General features: G+C 38.4%; 1 protein-coding gene across 3 annotated transcripts in view; it reads right to left on the bottom strand.

The window, feature by feature from the left end:
* The window catches only part of Cntn4 (contactin 4), a 1000458-nt gene that overhangs the window by 333962 nt on the left and 645004 nt on the right, over nt 1-21492 (bottom strand). For all 3 annotated transcript variants that reach the window (XM_036181073.1, XM_036181074.1, XM_036181075.1), the window contains one exon: nt 14644-14819. In XM_036181073.1, coding sequence (XP_036036966.1) covers nt 14644-14819 — 176 coding nt within the window. The remainder of the gene's footprint in view (nt 1-14643; nt 14820-21492) is intronic.

Genomic DNA, 21492 nt, shown 5'->3' with positions numbered 1-21492 from the left:
TAGCTTTCTGTTACTGTGCCAAATACCCAAGAGAAGCACTTTAAACACATGGAAAGGTTTAAGTTGGCTCACAGTTTCAAAAGTTTCAATTCAACAGTCTTTAGATCCATGTCTTTGGGCTTCAGGTGAAGGAGAGTATCAGGAAGGTAGGATGGTGAGGCAGAGGCTATTTGCCTCATGCTGGCTAGGGAGAAGTGAGCTGAGACAGACAGAAAGGAATAAGGAATGAGGTGTACCATTGGAAGTTCAGCCCCCAGTGACTAAATTCTTCCAACTAGATTCAACATTTCCACAGTTCCACATTTTTGTTTGTTTGTTTTTGCAATAATGGCATGAAACTGTGAACCTGTCAGTGGAATAATCTGCTATGAGGTAAGAGTCCCTCTTGATGCAATGACAGGATCCAACAATTGAGGACCAAGCCTTCAGCAAGAGGCTTTTGGGCAATACTCCCTATTTAAATGACAGTAGGCTCATACTGATTCTGTACACAGACAGGTAGGACCATCTACCAACCTATACGGTTCACCTGCAGTCCACTTAATAAATGAGAGAACAGTTAAGGACAAGAATGTTAAGAAAATACAGTAGTATTCAGATGTGTTAGATGAAAACCCCAAATGGTTCTACTTCTATGCAATGTTCAGAATAGGCAAAGCCCTTGGCATATGAGGAGGTAAGAGGAACAGTGTTAACAGCTGTTGGATTGCTTCTAAGACTGATGCAAACCTTTCAAAGTTGGACAGAGAGAGTTACTTAACTCAGTGAACACAGAAAGAAATAATTGACTATTGTACCTCAAATTAGGGAATTTTATAGTGTGAAAGATAAATACTGTATTGATGACTTCTTAGGGGATAACTCCCAATTTTAGAAATGTAAAGAGAACATTTCTTCATTCAAGACAATATGGCTGCATGTTAAAGGCAATTCTGTCTCTCTAACTTTCATTCATTATTCCTCAAATATTGATTGCTCCCAGTCATATCTTTGTGTAAATCTTTTCTTTATCTTCTCTCCACTCCATTAAGTATCCCTAGCTAGCCTAGAACTCACTGAGATCCACTCATCTTTGCCTCCTGAGTGCTAGGATTAAAGCCATGTGGCACCACGCCCACCTGCTTTCTGTCACTCTAGGGATATTTGAAGAAACTAAGAAAAAAGCAGCCAGTGACATCAATTATCTGTTTGGCGATGCCCATGCCTCATCATACGTTCTACTTCCAGGACTTTTAGATGAGGGTATTTGTAGTACAATAAATTTAAATTTTATGAGGCCAAGCTAACGGGTAACTCTTACCACAAGAAGACCTTCCTTCCACTTAAAGTAGATGCTATGAGCAAATGAACAGATCTAAAATGCTAATGCTAGGAAACAATGCAACTCTTACAGCAAATTAGCGCTCTGTAGTGTATACCCTAAATACACATTACTGGGACAAATTGCTGGCCTATAGTATCATCCATTAAAGGCTTAGAAGCTAAGACAGAATCGGATCACTGGAAATTTCTGATAGAATAATTGAGTTCATGGACAACACATATCCATCTCTTCAGGATGCTTCGAATCTGAGACTTAACCTCTGAACCTTAAACTGTGCTTTACTCTCTAAATGGACTGTATGTTGTAGCTGAGATATAAAAACTAGTTGCCGTGGTGCATAAAATACTTGTCAGCTCTGAGGTAAATGGCTCTCTCACATTACAGATCACTCAGGACAAAGTGCTGATGGGGAAGATGGTAGGAGCTAACCCTTGCTAGCACAGGGGCTTTCTGGGGCTCGAAATGTCACAGCATGAGTGATAACAATGCCTGGGAGACTATAGTAGAACTGTTACAGCTGCAGGTAGGTCACACACTCGAAATGTGATAATAGCCAGTTTCTGGGGCTTTAGAATGCCAGACAAAGGGGTCAAATTCAGGGAGAATGACCTAGAAAAAGCAAGAAATCCAGAGAGAGCAACTTAGGGCTAACAACCTCCTCTGAATCACTTCAAATTATTGCCCTCTAAAGAAAGGGCCAATCCTGGTCCAAGCGGGAGAATGAAACATGCTGGGGAAACAGAAAGGTTACTTTTTGAATTTCTTCAATGACCATTATCATTATTTGGTCAAATTATACTGTTACATAAAGTTCAAAACCCTGTTATGCTCTCCACGGTAATGCAGTGTTACACAAAACGTCCACAGATAAATCCCTGTTTCACCGAGGCCATTGCTTTCACACTAATACAGCTAAGTAAGGAAAGTCCCACAGTGTTTTCATTGCCCACACTGCCTTGTCATTTCTTGATCAGTGACAGCAAAGAAGAGGAAATGAACTGTGTATAGATTGGCCTGTTGATTTTCTGAGACCACCCCCAAAAGTCAGCAAATTTGGTACCTTCAGAGAGTCTTTTATCCCTTTCAAAACACTAGAGGCTAGAAATCTAAAAGGAGTGTGCCAGCAAAGCTGTGCTCATGCCAAAGGCCCAGGGGACACTACATTGCTTCACCTGGCTACTGACAGTGCCATGTGTCCATTGCCTCCCCAGAATGCCCCCCTCCCACTATCTGAGGGCATAATGTCTGCTCTTTTATGGATTTATGACCTACTTGGGTAGTCCTGAGTGATCTCATCTTTAGATCTTTAATTATAACTGAAAAGACTTAAAAAGATGGGATCATATTCACAATTTGGAAACACACATATCTTTTGGCACTTAGAAACACATGTGTGTGGTGGTATTATGTGCCCCCAAAATATTGTGTACCCTAATAAATTTATCTGGCATCAGAGAACAGAAAGCCACTAGATACAGAGGCTAGAAAATGGTGGCACTCATGCCTTTAATCCTAGCATTTCAGAGATAGAAATCCGTCTGGATCTCTGTGAGTTCAAGGCCACATTGGAGACAGCCAGGCATGGTGACACACGCCTTTAATCCCAGAAAGCAGACCTTTAAACCCAGGGAGTGATGGCAGAAACCAGAAAGATATATAAGACCTGAAGACCAGAAACTAGAAGCATTTGGCTGGTTAAGCTTTCAGGCTTTTGAGCAGCTGTTCAGCTGAGATCCATTTGGACATGAGGACTCGGAGGCTTCCAGTCTGAGGAAACAAGATCAGCTGAGGAATTGGCAAGGTGAGGAAGCTGTGGCTTGTTCTCTCTCTCTGATCTTCCAGCATTCACCCCAATACCTGGCTCAAGGTTTCTTTTATTAATAAGACCTTTTAAGATTCCTGCTACACATGTGTACAAACATACATGGATAATATACTAAATAAATAAATAATTAAACTTTTGTTTCTTTGGTAATTTGGTGCTGGATCTTGCACACAGGACCTCACACATGCTAAACTGGAACCTGAGATTTTACATGCGTAATTACTATTAATTAACTACCAATACTGTCCAGAATTTAGCTTTCTTTTATATCTTCGAATATGCATGTATATTCTGTATGCATCCATCTATCTGTATGCATGTATGATGTAAGAAGAGCAGTCCAGTTAGAGTGACTGTTCTGTATCCTTTTCCCTGGAAATACAACTATAGTGTTTAAAACTTAAATTTGAAAAATAATTATCATTATTTAGTTAAAATTACTCTTTTCATTATGTTGACTAGATTATTAGTTCATAATATTAAAAATACATTTTGGTAAATTCATTTCTCCTAACAATTGATTTTAAAATTAATTTTTAGTAAAATTTCACTGTGACATTCCATGTGTATTTATTATTATACTTGATCTTATTCCTCACTCTCCTCCTCCATCTCTCCTCTCTCTTGCTGGTCCTTCTCCAAACAGACACTCCTTATTATTTGATGACTCATGTATTCGGTTACCTTCTCCTGTTTCTTTTCATGTTTCAACCCTCACAGAGGAGTGGAAGACTTTAATTTCACTAAGTTTTAAAAAGACACATCTACAGCTGGGTCTTGGGGGAGATGGATTCCCAATTTTTTAAGGAAGCGCCATATTGATTTCCAAAGTGGCTGTACAAGCTTGCATTCCCACCAGCAGTGGAGGAGAGTTCCCCTTGCTCCACATCCTCTCCAGCATAAGCTGTCTTCTGTGTTTTTTAATCTTAGCCATTCTGACAGGTGTAAGGTGGTATCTCAGAGTCATTTTGATTTGCATTTCCCACATAATTAGGGATTTTGACCCAGCTGTAGCACTCTTGGGCAAATACCCAAGGAATGCTCAATCATACCACAAGGGCATTTGCTCAGCTATGTTCATTTCAGCATTGTTTGTAATAGCCAGAACCTGGAAACAACCTAGATGCCCTTCATCTGAAGAATGGATAAAGAAAATATGGTACATATACACAATGGAGTACTACTCAGCAAAGAAAAACAATGACATCATGAGGTTTGCAAACAAATGGACAGATCTAGAAAAAATCATCCTGAGTGAGGTAACCCAGACTCAGAAGGACAAACATGGTATGTACTCACTCATAAGATGATACTAGATGTAAAACAAAGATGACTAGACTGCTACACAACTCCAGGGAGGCCACCTAGAAAACGGGACCCTAGGAAAGACACAGCGATCACCCAATGACAGAGAAATGGATGAGATCTACATGAACAACCTGGTCAAGAGTGGAGAAATGAAGGGCAAAGGTTGGAGGGAAGGGAGGCTTGGGGCAGCAGGAGATCCCAGCTGGATCAGGAACAGAAAGGGAGAACAAGGAATTGTGGTTAGAGTTTTCCTGCCTGGCCCACAGTCAGGACAAATCTCTCTTACCCACCAGTCCCACAGTCACTCAGACCCAACCAAAAAAGCACACAGAAACTTACATTGTTTACAAACTGTATGGCTGTGGCAGGCTGCTTGTTATCTACCTTTTCTATCTTAAATTAACCCATTTCTGTTAGTCTATACTTTGCCACATGGCTTGTGGCTTACCAGTGTCTTTACATGTTGCTTTTCATGGCGGCGGCTGGCGGTGTCTCCCTCCAGTCTTCTACTTCCCAGAATTCTCTACTCTCTTGTCCCACCTATACTTCCTGCCTGGCCACTGGCCAATCAGAACTTTATTTACACAGAGCGATATCCACAGCAAGGAATGGTAGACCATGATGGATGAGGACCACATGAGAACAGGAGTGGGCAGAGTGCTGGAGAGGTCCCCTGAGGTCCACAGTGATGCTTCCTCTATAGACTGCTGGCAGTGGTTGAGAGAAAGCCTGATCTCACATAGTCTGGTGATCAGATGGCCAAACACCCTGATGGTTGGGCTGGAACTCTCATCCAGTGACTGATGGAAGTGGATGCAGAGATCCTCAGCCAGGTGGGGCTCCATGTGTCCAGTTGTTGAGAAGGAGGAGGGACTGTGGAAGCGTGAATTGTTGAGCCCAGGATTGGAAAAAGCACAGGGACAAATAGCCAAACGAATGGAAACACATGAATTGTGAACCAAAGGCTGTGGATCCCCCAACTGGATCAGGTCCTCTGGATAAGTGACACAGTTGAGTGGCTTGGACTGTTTGGGAGGCATCCAGGCTGTGGGACCTGGACCTGTCCTTAGTGCATGAGCTGGCTGTTTGGAACCTGGGGCTTACACAGGGACACTGCTCATCCTGGAAGGAGGGTACTGGACCTGCCTGTACTGAATCCACCAAGTTTAAATGAATCCCCAGGGGAGTCTTGGCCCTGGAGGAGATGGGAATGGAGGGGAGAAGGTGGGGGGAAGGTGGAGGTGGGGGTGGGAGGGGGGAGGACAGGGGAACCCATGGCTGATGTGTAAAATTAAAACACAAATATAATTTTAAAAAAAGGGAAAAAAATAAAAAGACACATCTGGGCAAACTTTTACAAATTCTCATTGGAACTTTATATATACTTATTTTCATATATATATTTCAAATATATATATTCACATATATTATATATTCATAGAAAAATCTCTGATATTTTAAAAATCAGTATCTCACGGATTTTCTTTTTAGCCACCAACTACTATTTTCTGTCTTATAGATTCCAAATGCAACTATGAGAAGTCTGACAGGGGATATGCCTAATAATTACAATTGACTAGCTCCTGTGTGTGTGTACATTAAAATCTTAAGGCTCACATTACTGAACCTGCAACCAACATCAGTTGTCACCATCAATGTCTCCACTACTGCACTTGGTGGCAGAAACTATTTGTTTTTATGAGAACATTTTCCTAGAAACTCAGCAAGTTTTGGATTGAGTTTTTTTTTTCAAGCAGTCCAATAAAAAGAAAAAAAATTCTTACATTGAAGACCTGATTTGAGTTGTAAATGTTTTCAGTTTTGACACCAAAATGTTCCTTGATTAAGTTTTAATTGACCTAAATATTCACAAATTATTTATCCAAACATCCATCTATCAACATTTGTTGCCCAGAAACAAAAGTTTGCCTATTTCAGCAGCTTTACTAATTAAAAACTAGTCAAGCCAGTCACAAAGCTGGCCATCTATCAAATTCATGTCTCTTGTTCTGATTTTACAGTTAAGCTGTGAATGAAAAGCTATTTCTTTCAATATTTTAAACAACAATCTTTTGAAAATTACAGCAAATACAAGAAGTGATTAGGGACCAAAAATGAGGTTGACAAAATCCTCATCATTTTCCATGTAATAGTTTCTATTATTATCATCTTCAGCCTTACAGTAGATTATGTGCCACAGTTAGGAACTCAGACAAGACTGACTGTAGCAGACACAGGGAAGAACTTTCTGCCAGCCACTGGGTCTCCATCTGACAGTTTCGCTGTACAAAAACATGACTGGTGCAAGTGACAAAGGTTACTGAAATTACCCACAGAGTGATGTATATATTTGTGTGTGTGATACTTGGGATGGAACATACAGTAGTAAAAAGCTCTGCCATTGAGTTAACTTCCCAGCTTTAGTAGACACATATGCCATATAACCTTAAAGAATGCCAAAATGGAGTGGCTTTTGTACTCTATTCAATTTATCACCTCTATTTTTCACTCTTCCTTTATTTTCATGTTTCTGCTTCTGTCTTCTTTCCATTGTATAAGCTCAGGGTCACCCCTGGCCCTTATCTATCATCTACTACCTCAAGCTTGATGTCAACAGAGAGAAACATAAGTCTACATACCACCTATTGCTTCCACTAGAATAAGAGCACTATGGGCAGTTGCCTCAACAGTGCTAGTCTTTCTACATCAGGCAGGTAACTGGATAAAGGAGTTAATTGTACCAGGAACAATTTGCAGCTACTTATGTATGAATTATAGTCATTGACAACTTGAGATGATGAATAGCTTAGGTCTTTTGTTCTGCAGATCTGAACTGTTATAAAACAGCTGAACTCACTAGAAGAAGGCCCCAAGCAATATTTATAAAGCTATCAGTTTGATGAGCTAATATCTGAAGCTATTAGATTATTGTCTTGCAAGATTTTCATCATAATTGACATTTAAAGTACATCTTTGTCATCTGTGGGGGAGGAATGATATGGGGGTAAGAAACTTGTAATATGTCATGTTCTGTTTGGGAATCACAGTTTACCCACCCACCAGTGTTTGTCATAAAATATCAATATTTAGAGTGTTTTACAACCTACTTGAAATAAATTGGAAATTTGTCTCTTAACTTTTCAAGCAGAAATATTGTTATTAATTATTCTCATTATAGAACCTGAAACCAATTATATGAAAATTTGAGTCACAAATATATGCATAATTATGGTATACAACAATATGAATTTTCATGTTAAGAGCAAATCCACAGCATAATGGTATCAAGAACATTTATAATGAAAATGTTAAACAAAACTTATGGATTACTATAGCAAAGGTTATAAATGCAATGAAAAATCTGTTTGTAGCTATCAAGGAATCACCTTATCAAGTAACCAAATCAATGTGTTCAGCACAAAGTTTTTCAGGAAAATGTTGAAAGAGGCTCTGGGTTACTGTCAACTGCTTGGGCATTAGGTGACCAGGGTCCTATGCTGGTATCTACACCTACCCCTGTATTCTGAGTGATTTCAATTCACTAATTTTCAAGTCCTTCAGCTATAAGATGAACATAAAGTCTATAATCCTTGGGTTATGTTGAAAATTAAGTGAAAAAAATGCTTCCAAAATGCCCAGCATAATATCCACTATAGAATAATAAACATATAACAATGCCTAATATGCCTTAAGCCATACTAAAACATTAGTTAGGAGTTTACAAGTATTAGTTTACTTGATCCTTATAGCCCAAGATGTAGAGTAACTAACATCTATCTTATGGGTGAAGAATCTGAAGTAGGGAGAAACACCTTGTCCGAGGTCACAGTCATCCTAGAAGGAGCTGAGACTGATTCCAAGAAATTGCCTCCATTTATTGTATTCTTACCTGACTATGCCTAAGCATTTCAAATGGCAGTTGCTATTTTCATTTCAAGAAGAAAGGACAGGGAGGGAAATATGGGAAATAAATAAGAGAAAAGGGATAATCATTGCATAACTTTCTGAGCCTAGGACCTTTTAGAGGATTTTTCATCTCTAAGAGAGGAGTGTTTCCACACTACAGAGGTGCTGAAGGCCAGAAATCTATAGCTGTGATTGGGAAAATAAATGAAATGAAGCAAATTCCATTCCAATTATAAACAAAACAGAACCTCCACTTCTCAAGCCTACATCTCTCCCATTTTTTCCTATAATTTTATTTATTTATTTTTTTGTAAAACAGAATTTATCTGTGTGGTCCTGGATGACATGGAACACACTATGCAGTCCAGGCAGGCCTCTAACTCACAAACAAACCATTTGCCTCTGCCTCCTGAGTCCTAGGATTATAGACATGTACCAATAAGCCTGGCTCAACTTTCTCCTTAATGATGATTTTGCAAGTGTAGAGATGTACATTTGAATTTGTTTGTTTGTTTGCTATTTGGCAGTATTGGGCATGTAACCCAGAGTCTTCCTTTGCTTGGAAAACACTTGAACATAGAGCTACCCCCCTTGTCTCCTGTGTTCCAGGTCTATATGTCAGAGAAAGCTTTCACTGCTGATGAACGCATCTTGATTCTCCAATAGATCTAGTCTGGGCTGCCTAGGTGGAGAAGGATGGAAGCTAGGAAATGGGGCTGTGCACCCTCTTCTATGCAGACACAACCTCTGGAAACATGGCTATCATGCTGTGGAAATAATGCTTTGAAAATAAATGTTCCCAACTTCATCTACTGATTCGCTTGCCTGTGGAAAAATGACAACGTTCAACTTGACTTTCTTCTTGACAGAGAAGATGGGATGGATGAAGGTTCGAGAGACACACTAAAGTGGAAAGGAAAGCTATTCATGAATACTCCCCTGAAGCCAGGTTCAGTCTCAGTGGACTCCCCTATGAGGGCACATTTGCTATATCTCATACAAGGTTGCCTTTTTGGTGCAGGTCAGGTTTTCCCACCCAACACAGGTCCACACCTGGAATTAAGATACCAATCACCTCCTGCTCAGCCTTAAAGCAGTAAGGCTTGCACACACCCACACAACACTCCAAAGGAAGTGAAGAAAGTCCCTGGACTCGGTGCTCACTCATTCTTATGTGTGCTGATTCAACACATTTATTTCTCATTCATTCATTTATTAATTAATTCATTCAAAAATAGTACTGAGCATTTCCTAAGTCCCAGGCACTGTACAAATTAGTCAATCATGTTCTGTAGCACCAGGTGAAGTAGAAGGATTAAAGGGTGGGAATGTATGCAAGTAGAGTAAGTGGCAGCCAGGGAGATGACTGCTGATGGCCAGATAATAATCCCCACAATAGTAGGTATCAAAAAACAAAATGCAAAATCCTCTCCGAATTATACTATGATGAGTCATGCTCAAGAAAGGGTCCATATCTCACTAAGAGGAGCCTGCATTATGCTGTACTTGTTGAATTAAAGAAAAAAAATATTTTCAAAAGATATTGTGTAGCAAAATGAGAACATATTCTTAGAGGCATCATCCCTAGTGAACTAGAAAATTTGTCTCGGTCAATTATTACAAGTTAAAGGTGGTAAGTGCCAATATGAGAAATTATCTAGTTCTGTCAACAAAATCTGCATGAGATAATTTTTAATAAGTCTTAAAATAGACATAATAAATCTATCTCTACATACCTTTTTAATGGCTAAATCAAAGTATGTAAATGATATCTGAAAAATGTGATTTATTACATCAAGATTAAGAGATGCTTTTCTTATGAGCTAGGTTAGGCTGAAGATAAAAAAAGCTAGCTCAGAACTAGGAGCTGAGGACTAGCTTTCCTTGGTTTTGGAAACTATTACCTGTGTAATAAAAATGAATAGTCCATCTATTCCAATCTTCACTTTCACTTTTATAAGGATACAAGCTAGGAAATATATAAAGTTCCCTTAGCCGTAAAGTCCACATGATTCAAGATGAGGACATAGGCTCATTTATATAGTACAGGGCAAAGAGTGTGTTCAAAAAGTAACATTAGTCTTCAAGGATTACACAAATGCTTGAGGAAAAAATAATTTAGAAATATTTAAAGGATAGCTATGATTTACTGACATTTTATTTATTAAAGAATGACTTTTTGCTTTAACTGATTGCAAATAATTTTGAATCCTTTTGATATTTTAATTATGCTGAAATGTGATTTTATTTGTATGTTAATAAATAAAATTTGCCTGGAGATCAGAGGTCATTAGCGAGCCAGGAATAGAAGTCAGGTGTTGGTAGCCCATGCTCTGAATCTGATCATATGGCAGGCAGAGTCTCTGTGAGGTCAAGGGCAGAGCCAAGCGTGGTGACCCTTGAGTCTTTAATCCCAGTACTAACCGTAGAGACCAGGAGGTCTGTATAGACAGGCAGTGATGAGGAAGTCATGTTGTTGGGCTTAGAGCCAATGAGAAGGCAGAACAGGAAAGCAATAAAACACAAGACACACATGAATAAGGTCTTCTCTTTCTCAGGGGAAGGATGACAGCGAGTGGTAAGCTAAAAGAAGTCAAGGCTCTTGCTCTGATCTCTTAGGCCTTAACTCTGTATTTGGCTCTGAGTTTCTTATTTAATAAGACCATTTAGAATTTTGTCTACAAATACTAGTATGAATGAAATTCCTGGAAAGAGGTTGTATCTGCTATAAATGATTGACTAATTAGAACTATAGTGATGTGGAATGTTGAAATGTTGTAGGTCCAGAGCCTAATTATCCTATCTGGGAATAGTGTTAACCCCCAAAATAGCCAATATCTTTTAGGCTGGGTCATAGCTTATATTCTGTTGCTGTGAAGAGACACCATCACCAAAGCAACTCATAACTGTGGGATTGCTCACAGTTTCAGAGGGTTAATCCATTTCCATTTTGGTGGGAAGCGTGACAGCAGGTAGGCAGGCATGGTACCAGAGCAGAGCAGTAACAAGAGCTGAGAAGTGTGTTCTGCAAGCAGGAGACAGAGAAACTGGGTCTGGCATGGGATTTTGAAACCACAAAGCTTAGCCTCCCAAGATACACTTCCTCCAATCAGATACTTCCTAATCCATCCTAAACAGTCAACCAACTGGGAAGCAAATGTTCAACTATACTGGCCTATGGAGCCCATTCTTAATCAAACCACCACAGACTGCTAAACTGGAGTTGAGAATGGAAGAGCTTAAGAAGTCAGCTAACTGGAAGAGTGGAAAAAGTGGATATTGGGTATTAGGCAAAGTATCAAGGCTCTGGTATCAAAAAAATAGTTTCCTATTTTTTGAGAAATTAAAATAAGACATGGGGGTGTATTTTTTTAAGGTACAGCAGAAGGCATAAAGCAAGGAATGATCTAATTTACATTTTTAAAAGATTATTCACTGTTTTATGATAAAAAGCTGAAGCAAGGATCCAAGATGAGAGGAGGAAGACTGAAGAGACTTGATTTTATAAGAAAATTCACATGGCTTTAAGGATAAATAGAAGGTGGGGCTTAATTATAGAATGACTGGCTAGATTTGTAGCTGGCTGAACAAGAATGTGCAAAGAACACTAATGTAAGCATTTGATCTGACCTCATCTTAGTGAAGTTTGCTATGACATACATGATGTCATGGTCAACACATACTACTTATACTGGTGAAGACATAGCCATAAAATTTTCTGCTGGTACTGAGTCAATCACCATACTAACTTAATAAAAACTACCTATGTTAAATGCTTAAACCACACATAGGGGCTTTGAGCCAGTGGTCTGACCTCAGTTTTAACATTCAAACATTCAGTCCTAGTAGGCAAAGAGAGAGAGAGAGAGAGAGAGAGAGAGAGAGAGAGAGAGAGAGAGAGAGAGAGATCAACTTGTCCAGTAGTTATTTTCCCTATCAGGAAACACATAGGATAGGTTTGGAGTGGGAGAAAACTACTCCCATCCACAAAGAAAGAATGCATAATGTCTCAGGAGACAACATTATCTTTGAAAGAGAAGTGAAAAGAAATATATTTAAAATAATTTCAAATGTGATAGAACAAAGAACTACTCCCGAGAAGGGATATATAATGAAGGAAAATACTATATTCTGAATTTAGTTCACTAACATGAGATAATTGGATAAGCTGTAAATTAACAATAAGGTTATACTATGAGACTAGCACTTTTAAAAATGAACAGTATGGCCTCTATATTAGGTGTACTGGAAGTTCATAGGATCGATATATTGGCTTCTAGTGTCCTCTGCAATGGTCACAGCACAGGTAAAGAATTGTAGGCCTATTTATAGGGCCAGAACTTGATAAATGAACTTACACAAGAATGTGTTGTCAAGAAGTTAATTGCTCATTAATTAAAGACTTGAAGAAAAATAAATTATGGGACAAGATATAGTTTCAAGACTAACTAGTTTCATATAGTAAGAATTGGAAAGGGGCTGGAGAGATTACTCAGCTGTTAAGAGTAATGATGGCTCTTCCAGAAGACCCAGGGTATATTCCTAGCAACTACATGACAGTTATAACTGCCTGTGACTCCAGTTCCAACAGAGCCAATGGCCTCTGTGGGCACTGCATGCATATAGTATACAGACACGCATGGTGATAAAACATCCCTATACATAAAATGAAATGAATGGTTGTCAGCAACAACTCTTGGGTGGACAAGTTTAACGAATGTTTGTCACTAGTGACATAGGATGAGCAAGGTGTGTTTCAAATGTTGGTCTTCAGGAAAACCCATCAAAAATGGAACAAGGAACCCCTCATTGGGGTGAACTATTCTTTTCAAATAACTATCCTTTAATATAAAATCCTGTCTCCATAATGTTTTGGGGTTTTTTTTTTTTTTGATAGTAAAAGGCCTGTACTTTTATAAAAACATAGTCTTGAGGGGTGGTATAAATGGATTTTTTAAAATGTCTGTTAGAAAGTCAATTGGCTGGCAATAGTACCCTTCTCCACTTCTGTTATTAAAACTTTGCTGCAAAATCCAGAAAAATCAGAGTCACAGAGCTGCAATTCATTGAATAGTGCTATTTTCCCCTATGCCGAACACCTACGATTCTATAATTGTTCTGTCAAATAAACCTAATGAGATTCATTTGTCATTATAAAAAAGTGAGTACAGATACTAGCTTGTATTAAACCAAGAGGTAAATGCACTTTGGTTCTGGGGCACTTAATCAGATGTATTACCTATTATTCTGCTTACCTAAGAAAATTGAAGATTACCTCAGGAGACATTTACAAACAAGATAGCTCCAGAATCTGATATCTACAAAATTTCTAGAAAATTTCATTTCTTGATGAGCAAAAATGCCACCAAAAAGCAATAAAAGATTAAGTTCTGAATATTATAATAAGTATAGTTGATATTCTGCTCCCAGAGAGGGTTTTGTTAATGAGAATATTCTACATCAACACATTCAGTAATTATGAAACCTTTGATATTAACATACTGCCATATGAGTTGAGATTTTATACAAGAGCATATATAATCATATGCAAATACATACACCTTTAAAACTGTAGCTGAACAGCAATCCTCAAGGCGTCTGCAATAGTGTGCACTTACAGCTTCTGCCCCTGGATTTTGATTTTCAACTCTTTATTTCCAAATACTACCTTCCTTCACACAGGCATAGATTTTCATTAAATGGTGATATTAAGATACAGTAATTTTTTCAGTGTTCTAATTTGGTATATAAACATAAAAGTTAAATAATACTTTACCCCTACTTTTCATTATTGGACTTTAAAATATTTTTCTACTGTATGGGAAAAAAACCCAGGAAATTGTAGGCTTTACTGGTGAATTGACAACCAACTATACTTCCATTCCAAATGGCTATGGTTAAGATACTTCTTTATTAATTTCTAGGTTGCTGATAGTTCAATTGCCTTTTCATAGGTGCTCTGTTCAATGTTTGTAGTTGTTGCATGTATTTATTATATGTAAACCCTAACATTTGTAAACTTACGTCTGTTTAAAGCATCATGTAACCAAATAATCATATAAACAAACTATCTCAAGCCTTATGAAACACACCACTTCCTTTGCATGTTTATAGTTCATTAGTCACATAAAATATTTTCTAAATATGAACAAAAGATAAAACTATCATGTGCCACATTCAAATCCATGTGGTCTTTCAGAAGGTGCTGTATGAAAAGTGTATTCATGCAATATACAAGAGCTCAAAGAAACATTTGGGATGGAATTTAATTGCTACTTACAAGCAAACCGAAGCTTCGCTTCTCTGCTTACAATTGTTCCAAACGAGTTTGTTGCTATGCACTGGTACGTTCCAGCATCTTGGGTTTTATTGGGGTTATTGATCAATAAGCTGCCTTCAACAACACTGTAGCGGAAATCCATACCAATGTCAACATCTGTTCCATTTAACTTCCACCTATAGTACAAAAATGCCAGTAGATAAAGCCTTGTAATACAAATCAATATTTCTGAATTGTCTAAAATAGATAAAAACTATTGAGACCATGAAATACTGTCTGTGAACTTTTTGAAGCATGGTAAAAACTAATATTAGAAACTGTCTTCCCAGCAATGGTGACATCTTAAGTATTTATGGAGAAAGAGAGCCATCCTTTGTAGTAAATGATGCTAATCAAACTTTAGCACATGTCTCATGACTACATAGGATGTTACAAACTACTTAGAGGGCAAAATTTTCCACATAGTTTTCTACAACTTTCCTCAAAATATGACTCCTCAGTAAAAAGTCCCTTTTGAGGTTGGCAATCACTGTTTAAATAGGTATATCAAATGGACAGAACATGCCACTTTCAGGGTGACAGCAGAAGGTTGCTGAAATTGCAGTTGAGCTGATTTGATTCAGTTCTTAACATGACTGAAATGCCCGGTTGCAAAGCAAAGGAACTCTATTGATCTGAGATGCTTTGGGGACCAAATCTGCCTGACCATGGAGCAACTGGATGATCTCTTTAGTCACTAGAACTCAAAATGTCACTCAACTGCCCCAGTCAACTGCAGGCTATTAAGTAACCAAAGCAAAAAGTGTTTTCTTGTCCTTCTGTTCATTTACTTGGACCACCTGTGCATCTGACTGCAGCAGCATGCTCAATAAATTAGTTTTCTGGGAACCCATGTTTCAGGAGCTAAGCTTCGGTATGAAAATCTACTATTCTGTTCTCAGAGTCACTAACATTCCCCCGAATGAGAGCTTATCTGAGTCAAATTGCCTTTCAGGAATTCATGGGAATTCATATAAACTTTTGAACTAATATAATTCAATGACTGTTTCTTGATAGCTTGTGAATTACCAAGACTCTCATAGGAGCTGAAAACATACGAAAAGATTGTAGCACAAAGGAAATTGATTCAAATCAATAAAAGGAGTAGAAATTGAGAATTATTCATTTTACTTTCTTAAAATAACAAGAGCCATTAACTAAACAGAAATGCACATGTGCATGCCCTCCTGTTGTGCAATCCTTTATAAATATCCCAGGCATTGTGGTTATTAATGTATAATGCAAAAGAATTTAAATGATAAAATTGTCAGCCTGTTAGCTTCATATTACACACATAGGTAGTGTGTATGTGTGTGTGTGTGTGTGTGTGTGTGTGTGTGTGTGTGTGTGTGTGTCTTTCAGAGATATGGTCTGATGCTGCTTATTCTGGCCTCAAACTCCCTTGAAATTGAAATAACCTCAAACTCTTGATGCTCTTTCCTCAGTCTCCCAAGTGCTGGGATTACAAACTTGAGTCAGAGCATTGAGCAGCAAAGTCAGTCTCGGAAGACACATCTGCTGGTGGTGCCCAGTGCTTTTAAATTCTGTCCTTGGGTGGTAAAGGCAGATAGACCCTTGTGAGCCGGGAGCTAGCCTGGTCTGCATAGTGTGCTTCAGGCTAGCAGGCTTAAACAGGGAGACTGCCTTAAAAAAAAAGTGTGTGTATGTGTCATATCTTCCAATGACATTCTTGTCGATATTTCTAGTCAAAATGTATCATGTTTCATTAGATGTCCAATGGTAGTCCTCAAGACAATTTACCTAACTCACTTTCCACTTTCACGTTCTCACTTTCATCCATCTGGAACTTACCTCTCTGACTGCCCTCAATCAACACTTGTTGAATTTAACCAATTCAAAAGTGTGTTTCTCTGGTGTCTATTTGAGCTTTGAGCATATACACAATTCATGAACCATGCTTGCATAACCCAGCACAGAGGCATGAGTTTATTCACATCCCTGTCTTTGAAGTGTAAAAATCCAGAAACAGGAGGGCCAGGAAAGCAGGCTAGAAGCCCAAATAGGACTTAGCTCTTTATGTGTTTGTTTATAAGAAGCTGGATATTAGAAACTGACAGTGTTTTTAGGCTCTGCAGTAATTCTCTCTGTGCTCTGACACAGACAAGAAAGTAATAAGCAATAAAGAGAACAGCCGTGTTACAGCCCAGCCATGCTGGCTGCACATGAATCTCCAGAACGGACTGCCTGCTGTACATGTTTGCTTTTAGTCAGCTGATCACGTCTTGGCCATAACTCTCACTTCAAATGATAACAGAGCAATTGAATATGACAAATCTAAGAACTCAAAGAGGAAATTGCAATGTAATGTGAGCTGCAAGCAGAGTATGGATTTAGGGAATGGGACCATGTGAGTCTTTTTAGAAGACTGACTGTGGGAATAATGACTCCTCTGTAGGTTTGTCTGGACCTGTCACCTCGACCAAAAATGCTGTGCACAAAGTCTGTTCATCCACTTTATTGCCTGCCTTTACATATGAACAGCAACAGGGAAGGGATTATTTAGAAAATAAAGTGCTTTATGAGACATGTTATAAAGCAGACATGGTGTTTTACTGCAATGCAGTCAGTGTTCATTCCCACTAAATGTGGATTGCGTTGCGAATTTCTCATCTCATTGCATAGTGAAACACTCTTGAAAACCTCACAATTTAGTTTCAACGTTCGAAGAATCTTTTAAGCATTGGTAATGGAGAGGCAAGGCTCATTTGGAGTAAATAGATTTTCCCAGGGGGCAAGGCAAATTGGTGTCTTGTAAGCTGACTTCAGAATTACTTGGGGGGAATCACAGCTGAATTCTCTTCAGAGAGCAGGGTTGTATACAGGCAAACATGGGCACCTTGATCCTCCACAAGGCATGTTTCTGCAGACTCTGCTGGGAAGTCAGTGTATAGATTCACTGCAGAGAAACCTTCCCTGTTAACTGTTTGAACCTGACACTCGGGGAGGGGCAGGTCCTTTCTGACTTGGAATTGGTTCTCTGCAGACTCTGAATACAAAGTTCAGAGCAAACCAACTCTAACCAGGTGCTTGAAGGCGTCTTCCCTCTAGGAAGGGGTGCTGGGTGAAATAAGTAATGTCACCTGTCCTTAGGGAACTTGAATACAAGAGAAGTTGGCATGAGGCAAAACTTCTTAAATTTTCTGGGTCGGGGTCAATCCTTTCAGAACCAAGGGGCAGAAACAATGAAAAGAAAAGGCTCAGTGGAGGGGATAAATGTAACGAAAAGAGGTCAGTTAGAATGTCTTTGGAAAAACCTGCGGCTGAAGATCCCCACGGAGCACTCACTTTGGAAATTCTCCTACTTGTTCAACCCCCTGAAAGTCAACACCAAGACTAAGAAAGTTCAGCTAGCAAGGTGTTCAGAAACACCTGATCTCTCTATTCATTCTCTTGCTTCCCTTCAACAACACGGAGTTTTTAAGCTCCTGGGTGCAGCCTGCTACTGTGTCACAAGAAAACTGCCAGAGGGATTAAGGCAAGCAGCAGCACACTGCCTGGAATGGCTAATGCATTTGATTAAAAGCTCTCCTCCTCAGCTTTTCCCTGCAATCTTTAAAAACACAATAGGTTTCTGTTCTATGGCTTGTTTTAAATAACAAGGCAAGCCCCTATATCTGGAAACACAATGTTACAAATGCAATGTTAATTAAAGGTCACAGTTTGGGGAAAAACAATGCAGCAACTTGCCAAAATCTGCTGCAGAATTTGTTTTCATTTATAGCTAACATCTGAACTTACCCTTGGCTGTGTGCTCAGTGTGGGATCTGTTAACTCGTCATTTACGTATCTGAGCAACTTTGCCTCCTGCATTTGTTTTTACTCTGCAGTGTGTTTTCAAATAATTAAGGGAGCTTTGAGAGTTTACTGTATTATACATAGAGAGATGATACATTCTGGCTTGCTCAGGACATGGAAGGGATTATAGGTAATGTGCTAGAGTAATTATTAACAGTGTTCTTTCACTTTCAAAAATGTCCGGTGTCAGAGGATACATGGCATGCTCACTCAATTATCTAGCCCGCTCTAATTAGGTGTTCTTTTCTTTCTGGAATGTTCTTCCTTTCTTTATCCACTTAGCAGAGCAGGTGGCTTTTCTCAAAGACCTACAACATCTCTTTTTGTTTGAAGCCTTCACTCCATCTACCCACCTCCTCTAAATCAGTTTGGTTTTTTTGTTTGTTTGTTTGTTTTTTTTTAATTTCCTCAGTAAGTTGGTAGTTACTGCTACTGTGTCTTCATGGCTGTCTCAGCCATGCCATGCCAGGAAGACAGTCCTTTATAGTACTCATTTCCATCCTCAACCCTTAATGTTTTCTCTGTACCCTGTCCCCAATGTTTTCTGAGTCTAGAGAGGTCAACCAGATGTTTTTTATTCACTCTTGCAGTAACTTTATTGCCATTAAATTTGAGTATATAGATAAATTACATATTTTATATGTATTTTTAAAGGGATCATGAAATACTGAAGACATATTTAATAAAGAGCATAGTATATACTCCTGAGCGCTCCTGGGATCACTATGATTGGAACCATACTTTTATCCTTGTATAATCTTCAGTTTCATTCCCATCATGTTTAAGTGATTATTTGTCATGGGTGCTTCTGAATGTATCACCCCAGAATATTCTAATCTGGCCTATGTGGGCTAGAGGCTTATGAAAATGAACGGAAGGAAGAGGTGCTTCTGATCTCCCTTCAACTTCTAAGATGAAATTGCCCTGTGGCAGACACTGTTCCAAAGCCAGAGGAGGGTGAGCACAAGCATCCATTGAACCCCTGTCTCTGTTGCCACTTGACCAGTTGCTTCACGCTCCTGCTTCTGTGGCTTCCCATCATGGTGGGGCACATCCTTGAGCCTTGAACCACAATAAACTCTTCCTTGCCATGTTGCTTTGGTCAGGGTATTTTACCACATCAACTGGAAAATTACCTAAGGTACCATTACACCTCGTCAAATATCACTTAACCTTTGTATTAGGTTACTTGCTTTTCACCTTTTGATTCTGGGCAATTCTTTACCTATTCTTGGCATTAGTTCTTTACCACAGAAAACTTACTACATCCCCAGCCTGTAGCCTATGGTTTCGCTCAGCTCAGCCTATTCCATCAAACAAAATATTTACTATTAATGAAGTTAAACTTTTTTAAAAATGATTTGTACTTCTCCTGTCATACTAAAAAGTCTTTCCCTCCCCCTCAACTCATAAATATGCATGCCTGTTTTCTTTCTTCTTTTAAAATGTCCCATTTAGGGCTTTTATTAACTTGAAATTGATTTCTGTGTGTAATGTGAAGCAGAGATTCAGTTTTATTTCTTTCTTTAACCACATGGGCAATCTACTGTCCAGGGCAAGACTTTTCAAAGTACTTCTATTACTGTCATGAATTTTAACTTTTCTTCTTTTGATTTTCACAAGAAAGTATTTTCTTTATTATCTAGGTTTAGTGCAATCAATTTTATGTGGAATCACTCTCACACAACTTTATTTAATTCTGTCTTCTCATAGCTCAGATCTCTTTGGGATTATTTTTATCCTATCTAAAAGATGTTTTTTAGAATTTCCTTAAGTGAGAGTCTGTAGAAATCAAAATTCAGTGTGTCTGCCTGCCTATAGACATGTGTATTCTGTTCTCCTTTAAAGGAATTTCTAATTAACACATAAATGTATACGTATTTATGGGGAATAATGTTAAAACTTGACATATATACAAGATACAATATCAAATTAGGGTGCTTTGTAGTTCATGTTTAGAATGTTAAAACTAAAATTTTATTTATGCACTCATTTTATTGCAATTATTTTTAATTTAGAAATTGTTATTGCACTAATTTATTTATCTATCTATCTATCTATCTATTCATTTATTTATTTATTTATTTATTTATTTATGCATTTATTTTGAGACAGGGCCCCATGAACCCCAGGCTGACCTCAAACTCCTTAGGTATTTGTGGGCAATCTTGAACTTTTTTATTTTGCCTCCTTTTCCTAAGTAGTGCTTCCTAAATTGTGGCCTTACAATTGTGTGCTGCTATGCCTCAATTATGCAGTTTCTGGAGGTCAAATTCAGGACTTCATACATACTGAATAGCCACTCTAACAATGAACCCCAGATCAGAAGAAAGGAAGGGAATAAATACTTTGTTAACTCCTGGCTTATTTCGTTATCTCAAGTACTCAAGATTGAATCTAGGGCCTCGTACATGCTATGCAAGTGCACTACCACAAAGCTACATTCCTAAATCTTTCTTCTAGTTATTTTCAAATATGTGATAAATTGTCACGATCCAACGTCAGTGTAGAAAGCTACAAGTTAGACCTGCTTTCTGTATTTTGATTCATGTTTCCTAACCTCTCTCTGTTCTCTATCCTTTCTTTCTTCATGTCCTCTGGCAACAGTTCTTCTACCATGTATTTCTACAAGATCAACACTTTTGCTGATAGAGGTAAGAACATGAAGTATCATTCTATGTCTGGCTTATTTCACTTAACATAATGTCCTGAAGTACCATCCACAGTATGAGAAAGACAGGATAGTATTTCATTCTTTTTATGACTGAATAATCTTCCATTATCTATGAATCACATTTTATTCATCCTTTCATGTGCTGATGTATACCCCAGTTGACTCCTTATTCTGGCCATTGTGTTTAATGGTATAAAAAACATGGAATGATTTAATTTTCTTTGGGTATGTACTAAGATATATATAGTTTGGTTTTCATCAACTTGACACAAACAAAGGTCAATTGTGAAGATAGGACATAAATTGAGGAATGGCCTCCA

The sequence above is a fragment of the Onychomys torridus genome, chromosome 3 (genome assembly GCF_903995425.1).
Source record: "Onychomys torridus chromosome 3, mOncTor1.1, whole genome shotgun sequence".
NCBI lineage: Eukaryota > Metazoa > Chordata > Mammalia > Rodentia > Cricetidae > Onychomys > Onychomys torridus.
Note: the sequence above shows the minus strand (reverse complement) of the source record. Positions and strands in the feature narration are given on the sequence as shown.